At 44.5% G+C, this 8,678-nt stretch overlaps 1 protein-coding gene across 1 annotated transcript; it reads left to right on the top strand.

The window, feature by feature from the left end:
* The first annotated feature begins 43 nt into the window (after positions 1-43).
* Positions 44-7,680, top strand: LOC146490486 (leucine-rich melanocyte differentiation-associated protein). Its single transcript, XM_085153203.1, has 5 exons — positions 44-170; positions 835-1,031; positions 1,482-1,673; positions 1,745-1,822; positions 4,444-7,680. The coding sequence occupies exons 2-5, from the start codon at positions 868-870 to the stop codon at positions 4,631-4,633; spliced, it is 624 nt and encodes a 207-aa protein (XP_085009329.1). The 5' UTR covers positions 44-170; positions 835-867; the 3' UTR covers positions 4,634-7,680.
* Positions 7,681-8,678: the final 998 nt, after the last annotated feature.

Raw genomic sequence — 8,678 nt, 5'->3', positions numbered from 1 at the left:
TTCTCTTTTCAACATTATCTCTGCTGCTTGGACCCGAGCCAGCGCTGCTGTTATTGTGATTATCCGCATCATGTGATCAGCAGGCCGGGTATGAAAGGAGGCCTTTTATAGGAGCGGTAAGCAGTTCTCAGAGGCTGGTATGCAGGCTACATCTGATCCTCCTCAGCTCGGTGAGTCCTGATCAAACTGAATATGTGTGCTGCTTTCACACTAACAGGCTGCTCCATCTACACGAATCAAGAGATTTAGACACATTTTGGCTTTTGTTTAATGGTTGCTGGTTCATCACATGCTGAACCGTGTTGCAACAGACCGACTGAAATCAACGTTTCATGTGCTTGACATTAAATCCACGATAGCGTTGAAATAAAGTCTGCAGCAGTTTGATGTTTCGGGTCCTGTTGCTGACATCATTGATTTTGTTCCCATATTGTTACTTTGAAAGGGTTTGTTCCTGTTGTTTCCTTTCAAACAGTAAAACGTGTTGTTGTTTAATCTGCTTTAGTTTGACTTTGTGTCTCCAGCTGTAAAATGTGTCGACTCTTCACACGTTCTGTCTTCATGCTGCGTTACTGATTGAAGCACAAGTTTCCCTTGAATCCTGCCTTCTGTAACAGCACATACAGCATGTATGGATATGCTCTCCACACACTGACACACTGTCTGTACGTTAGCTTTGTGTGAGTGTGTAATTTCCCGACTGTGCTGAGAGTCGATAGTGTTTGAGGGAAAAACAACATTTCTTCCAGAAGCATCCAGACTGCTCTGCGTCACTGTTACCCAGCTGTTGCTTTGCTGTTTGATCATCTGACTTCTAATCTTGATCACTGCCAGCTGGAGGAACAGAAGACACTTCAGTGCTGGGTCATGGATCATCATGCATCAGGCCAACAAAGTCATCACAGCCACGCAGCACATTTCCAGTGGCTTTCCTTTGCGTACCAGAGCCTCACAGAGATCCCTTATGAAACCATCCTGACCCAGACAGACAGCCTGCAGGTGCTGGACCTGAGCTACAACATGCTGGAGGAGTATCCTTTTGCAGCGTGCCGACCCTTTGCTAAGCTGTGTTTGCTTATAAATAACTAAAAAGAAAATATGCTGAATAATATCTGTGTAGTGACAATAACTGTTACCAACTCTAACTTTAACCTGGCTGCTTCTGCTCTTTAGCAAACATCTTCAAATAGATGATGATCCTGCTTTGGTTTGTAAGTGATGCACATCGTCAATAAAAAGTTGATCCGTGTTTCAGTGTAAGAAGAAACATTGGATGCTGATAAACAGTCTGTAGCAATCCGCCCGGCAACAGTTCATTCGTATTAATAAAGTTTTTCATGTAATCACAGTTTGACTGTGGGCAGCAAACAGAAGGATATCAGTTATTATGGACGTGAGGCTCCTGTGGATCGGTAGGATCCACAGGACCCTACCTTCAGAGCTTCCTTCACTGACGTACAAGCCTAGTGTCCTTCACTCAGTCCTTATTGGAACCCGGCTCTGCTGGGCCGCCTGGAGAAGCTCAGCACTCTGATCCTGGACTGCAACAACTACACGTCTCATGTCAAGTTCCCCTACATGCCAAGTGTCACCACGGTGTGCATCAACAAGAACAAGATCAACAACCTGCCTGTTTTTGTGGACGAGATCTGGAGAAAGTTCCCCAACATCAAGTGAGCTTCTTCTCTCTGACTGAGGCGTCTGTGCTGTTGCTTCTGCCTCACGTGTTTCTGTCTAACCGCAGGATCCTTAGCATGATGAACAACGAGGCAGCGCCCAGCTACTTCAACGGAGGCAGTCTGACTCAGTACACAGACTACAGGTGAGCGTGCAGCTTTCTCCTGACAGGTGCAGCCGAGCAGCTGCACAGTGTGTAAACGTCATATTATCAGTATGTGCTGCACACAGCATAATGACCTGTGTCCTTCTGTTACCACCATCACCACATGATGTTTATATAAACACTACATGCAATATCTAGTCATGCTGTCTGTTGTGTACAGCGCCCCCATCTGATTCATCAGTGCAACAACACAAGGCCAAGACGTCCTGTGTTAGAATAAACAGTCAGCATTTTGTTTTCATGGTCATGGTCAGCTGTACGGACACTTTGACCTGACGAGCACAGAACTACAGGAGGGACGTGTCCAAATTCATGGGCTGCTTCCTCCTGAGGCCGCATTTGTAGACCGATTACGTCACAGCGACGCGCCAAAGGCTGTCCAAATTTGTAGACTCCTCCGAATGCAGCCGACAAATGCGTCCTCCTTTTCCCCGAATTTGAAGGATGGGTCGGGTGTGTCCTTCGTGGCCTAACATATCCCAGAATTCATAGCGCGGCCCAGCCAAACTCCAGTTTCCTACAATGGCGGCCGCTACTAAGTTTTAAAATTACTCTTATTAATCTTTCTGGGTCACAAAATAAACTTTAAACATATTTTCAGGCGAGAATGTGGGTTAGCTCGTTGATAATTAACAATGAACACAAAAAACGGAGAAAGATTTCGGGTCCATTTTCGATTTTCGTGCCGTGGCGCTGACAACCGGAAATACTCTGAATTAAGGGCGGGAGTAGATCGAGAAGGCTAGACCGTCCAATTCCATAGCTGTTTACTTCCGGCCTACCTGACCTCCTGAGGACCCGGCCCACGTAGACCGCGAAGGCCGCGTCCTCAGGAGGATGCAGCCCATGAATTTGGACACGACCGAGGTCAGTTTAGGCGTAACACAAGCCTGTGAAATCATTAGCATGCCGTGTGTGTTTGTGCTGTGACACCTGCAGAGGATCAGCTGCTGTGGGCACCTCGCTAACTTCAGCTCTTAGAAACACAGCTATGGTTTGAAATATTCCTCTAACAGATGGAAGTGACACATGAAACACGTTTGCTTTAAAAACTGTGTCAATAAAAATAGAAACCCGTGTTTTCACAGTAAAACAGAAAAACATACAGTTTTAAGATAAAAACAGTAAACACGTGGTATCCAAGGAAACCAGACGAACGCTGTCTGATGGCCGACCACAGAACGGTTTCCTGCTCCGTGTTAAATGATGCCTAAAGAACAGCAATAACTGCATGTTCACAGAAACAGCAGATCCTTCTTTGCATCACAATCTTCAGTCTGCATCTGTGTGTCAGCTGTTCCTGAGTCTCACAGTCATGCATCAGTATTGGCTGTTGGCCCTCATGCACAGATGTCCTTGAAATCTTTTCATACTGTGTGTAGATGATGAGATATTCAAATTTCACATTGAAGAACAATATTCTGATTTTGCAGATGCAGTTTTTTACCTCTTCCATCATATTGTGTTACTGCTACTGTTGTCAGTGAACCACAACAGCTGCACACTGCTTGTCCAGCTGGTTCTTCTTACTATCACTTTTCAGCCACTTGCTGCCCCGTTCCAACTGTTGAAATACAAAACAGAGAAAAACGGTAAAATGTCTCAGTTTGAACTGTTTTCTGTGTTTTATGATGGGTTAATGATATTTGCAAATCACTGTCTTTGTGTTTATACGTAAGCCCATCTTTGGAATGACTCAAACCAAAAAAGTCTGAACATTACAAATGCATGCATTGTGCTCAGCATGTGTATTATAACACACATGCTTTATTATTTGTGGCTTTACTAGTCCCTAAGGACCCCAAAGCACTTTACACATCCAGTCACACACTGGTGATGGTAAGCTACATTTTAGCCACAGCCACCCTGGGGCCCTCTGACCACCACCAGTAGGTGGTGAAGGGTGAAGTGTCTTGCCCAAGGACACAACGACCAAGAGGTCGGGGCTCGAACCGGCAACCTTCCGATTACAAGGCAAACTCCCAACTCTTGAGCCACAATCGCCCCATTGCTGTTGAAATGGTTTTTATGGGAACACCACCCACTTTCCAACATCCTCAGTGGAAGAAACATGACAGCCTGCCACACTGCACACTGACTTTGGTTGATTTAAACACGAGTGTTCAGTGGAATCGATTACAGGTGTGGATTGCAGGTATCTGCTCCTTTGTGCAAAGGGGAACAAGATGAGCACTGCCAGGTATTGGCATGAATTTCTTGGAGGCATTGTCAGGCCCTATGCCGGTGCAGTGGGCCCTGGATACTTCCTGGTGCACAGCAGCACCTGTCATCATGTGGCAAAAGTATGCAGGTAGTTCCTGGAGAAGGAAGGATATGATAGCTCTGACCGGCCACTGACCTCCATCCAGTGGAACATCTCCCATTTAAGAAACTTTAAGTAAAGACGAACCAGAATGTTTTGTTTTAAACTGTCACGGTTTACCACAAGTTTAAACAGCTGATTTCATGACAGCTGTGATGATTTAAAAGGTTATGAACCAACACAGACTCTGTGTTTTTTCTCTAAGAGTCTATCTGCGGTGCATTCACCCATGCTGGCCCTGTTGTTGCTGACTGCCTGTCTTCCTTTGCCTCTTCAGACTCTATGTGATCAGTCAGCTTCCAGGTCTGGAGATTCTGGATGACACGGAGGTCCTGGAGAAGGAGAGAGCCCAGGCTCGGAAAACCTACCGGCTACAGCAGAGCGCTCACAGCAGCAGAAAACGGAGAGAGGACTCGTCCAAGAAGCACACTCGCATTCAGAAAAAGCCCAGCAGCATTATGAAATGAAGACTGTGTCGCCCGTGTTAATGTTATTATTGTGCGTTATTGTCTGCTTGTTCATCTAAAGCTGTGGTTTGTGGGCATGCATGTCTGCTGGGCTTCATCTGATGAAAAACAATCAATAATTAACAGGAAGACGTCGATGAATGTGCAGCGAGTAGCTCTTAATGCAGAGCACCTGTTTTACTGAATGAGTAATAAAGCAGCCAGAGGATTCTTCCTCTTATCACCTGTAATGTTTCATCATCAGCTTTCACATGTTCCTCCATCTGCTGACAGAAACGTGCTCCTTTTGTTTTTGAGCAGTGCATCAAAATCATCGTGTGCTATAAAACGCGTCGTAATTTTAATGATGTGCATTTCTTAACAACACTAAATCGACTGTTTGTCTGCTCGGTTACCAGCGTCAGAGCTGCAACAGGCAGGACTCCAACAGTCTGATGTTTCTGATTGTGGAGACTCTCAGATTAATGTTTGTTCTGCATGTTGATCTCAGTCTCTGCATCAGCTACAGGGAGTAAAGTTGTGTCTACATGTGTTGGTATTTTCAGTAGGAGGCACCACTGTCAAACTCAAACATCTGGTAGTTTCCCAGAGAAAAGAACGACATCAAACGTTAATTAAATCAACAAACCTTGAACTTTTCTTCGCTGTGTGAAGTACAGCCTGTATTTCTTTAGAAAATCGAACCATCTGATTGGCTCACCCTGCACTCACACACGCCGGCCTCCTACTGCGAGCTCTGTTTGGTCAGAAACCCGACTCTTCATGGTCGATGCTTTGCAGTAAGACCTTTGTTTCATATGACTTCTCTGTTCTTTGTTTTGCTCTCTCAGTTCCTTCCTGTGCTTCTAGCTGACACCGTCAGTGTGTTTCTGCAGCTCTCAGTATCAGACGTTCTCTCAGTCTCCCAGTATGAGGTCCTGGATGGTTATACTGGGAGCCATGAGCTCTCACATTTGTGTTACAACATGCTAACAGTTTGTTACCACATTTCAAACATCAAAGTGTTATTAGAACGTCTCACGTGTGTGTGATAGAAACAGACAGTGCACGCTAGCATTAATGATACCCACAGACCATATATGATGGTCATAGCCATGGAGACGTCACCCGTCATTAAGACAGCATCAGCAGCAGACAGCTGTTCCTACACTGACCTGGGAAAGCAGAGTGAATATCTCCTTACAGCGTTTGCGTCACGTGTTAAACATGTTTTACTTGGAGTTCATCAGGAGTGACTCGCTTTGGAGGTTGTATTTGATCGTTTTTGTGATGCCTCGTTTTTCTGCCCTGAGGTGGTAACTTCACAACATCACAGCTTTTTCTTTTACATGTTGTTACTCCACCATGCAGTGATGGCTTCTTCTGCACACACACACACACTCTCTGCCTCTCGACAGTGTGTTTGGTTTGTATATACGTCCTGCTAAAACTGCTCCGACACTTCCTGATATCTGGCCGCCACAGTCGCTGCTTTCTGATTTCCACTTCATGAGGACATTTTGTTGGCATAAGGAAGTCAGGAGTATATGTGATGTGTTAGCTTCCATATCTAGTTCACTTACGTCACCTAAGCTGCACAGGCTCGGCTAAGGGTGGGACACTGCAACTAAGCCCTGTGGATACGTCTTCACATACACGCTGACAGAACCTCTGGACAGATGTGCAGCCCCATTTAGCATGCTATAGTTCTCAGCAGTGTTTGGAATAGGTGCAGGACTGGAATTCAATTATTCCTGTGTGATAGGTTTGTGTTGCTGATACTGAAGAAATTCACTGTCAGAGTTTCCCCCTGATACTGATAAACAGAAGCTCAGGAACGAGGTCACACAGAGCTCAGGTCACTCGTGAGGGGAAGCAGTCGTCTCCAACCCACTTCAACTTGCTTCCCCCTGCAGGCTGTTTTTATTGGTTACACACATGAACATTCATAAAGCTTGTTGCTGTATCACCTATGAGAAACTCCTATAACTGGTTACAAAGTGTGATTGTGCTGTGTGTGGTTATGTGATGGGAGTGCAGCTCTCCCAGATTGTTGTCAGCAGAATCTGTTCTTCTCAAGGCTGCTTGTTCCCCTTGTCGAGGTCGTGCACGCAGTCATATGTGTGGGTTACCAGATAGCATTTCTACATGGCGACCTACGACACATGCATTAAACCCAACATTCGACTCTGTATTTTCATATAAACTTTCCATCTTGTACAACATGTTCTAGATTTCTTTTGTATCTAATGCTGATGTTTTTAGAAATATAGACATAAATAATCTTAAAAAGGGAACTGAGCTGGTTACTGACTGTGTCATCTTTATTTCCACGATGTGCTTCTTGCTATCAGTGTCACGTGTTGGGCTTCGTCTACACGACATGATGGTTTGAGGTCAGATTGTCGCCAAATGTGAAATATAAACTCTGAGAGCGACTTCTCTACACTAGCTTTCTGTTCTCAAGTACATGCTTTTGTTTGTATTTTGTGTAACTTTTGTTAGTCTCTACCTCTGCATTTATCTTTGCACTTGTCTAAATGAGGACACGAGATGAATAAAGATTATTTAAATAAATAATTCAGTGTACAGAAATTCATCAAGCTGGTTGCAGGAATGAAGCTTTTCTCACACAGGATGTTGCTGGCTGCCTTTGTGATTAATAGCTGTCTAACTAGCTGCACAGAGAGTTAGACAGCTGGTTAGGTTATTGAAAAACTGAGTTGTGTTGTTTGTGGACAGGAAGCAGACTTGGTCCTCTGCACTGCACAGATTATTTCCTTTGTTTTTTCCTCTTGTCAGACATGCAGTGGTGTAACATGTATAGTTAACAGTGCAGAATACCGCACATGCACACGGTAAGAGCGCTGCAGTGACACTGGGCTGTAGTTTATAGAAACATACTGTGTTTCTGCACCGTGAGCCCACCACAGCCTTCAACAAAGCGCGGCCGGGGAGGAGATGCCACAGCACTGCTAAACAAGGACGGAGCGTGCATGTTAAACAGGACCGGCTGTGAGCACGGCACGGCACGGCACGGCTTCACTGCTGACCGGGTCCTCGTCTGTCCCAGTTAGTGATGGGTCGTTCGCGAACGAAATGGCTCTTAGAGCCGGCTCTTTGAAGTGAACGACGCGAGCCGGCTCCTTATTGGGAGCCGTGAGTTTTTTTTTTTCTTTCTCTCACCCTCTCTCTCGCCCTTTTTTCCGCTTAACTCCGCATGCGCGGCCTGTACTTTGCGCTGGGCAGAGGGGGGGAGGGGCGTTAGTTACACTCGCAGTAGCACAGGAGCAGAGCCAGAGAGAAAGAGAGTGAGGGACAACAACGTCACATTAGAAAGGTATAGTAATCATCCACTATTTTCAGTTGCAGATGATAAAGGATTCAGAAATCATGCAGGCCCGTATGACAGAGAATGTGCATCTTCTTTTTGTTTTAATATTTTAATTTATATTTAATTGTGTTGTGGTTTGCAGTGTTTTGTGTTGTTTCACGTTAAATTTGTTTAAAAGGAAAAAGCTGAAAATTTAAATAGTTAAAAGTTTAAAATGTAAATAGTTGTTTTTTGTATTATATGATGTATTTATTACATTTTATGTGGAGTGAATAAATAAAGTATATTTATGGTGGACCTTAGAGACAAAGCACGTACAAACTCCAAAACACGTACAAACTCCTAAGTATGTACAAACTCCAAAATGCGTAAAAAATCCAAAACACGTAAAAACTCAGAAGCGCGTACAAACTCCAAAACACGTAAAAACTCAGAAGCACGTACAAACTCCAAAACACGTAAAAACTCAGAAGCATGTACAAACTCCAAAACATGTAAAAACTCAGAAGCACGTACAAACTCCAAAACACGTAAAAACTCAGAAGCATGTACAAACTCCAAAACATGTAAAAACTCAGAAGCACGTACAAACTCCAAAACACGTACAAATGACAACAGAAGTGCTCCAGGTTTCTAGGGTGCAGTGTTGAGGTTTTGTTACCTAGTGGCTACACAAGCCAGGAAGTATTAACAACCGGATTTGGTGTGTGGTAGTAACAGGTAAATTAACTT

This window comes from Neolamprologus multifasciatus, unplaced genomic scaffold (assembly GCF_963576455.1).
Source record: "Neolamprologus multifasciatus unplaced genomic scaffold, fNeoMul1.2 chr03_unloc_2, whole genome shotgun sequence".
Classification (NCBI taxonomy): Eukaryota; Metazoa; Chordata; class Actinopteri; order Cichliformes; family Cichlidae; genus Neolamprologus; species Neolamprologus multifasciatus.
Note: the sequence above shows the minus strand (reverse complement) of the source record. Positions and strands in the feature narration are given on the sequence as shown.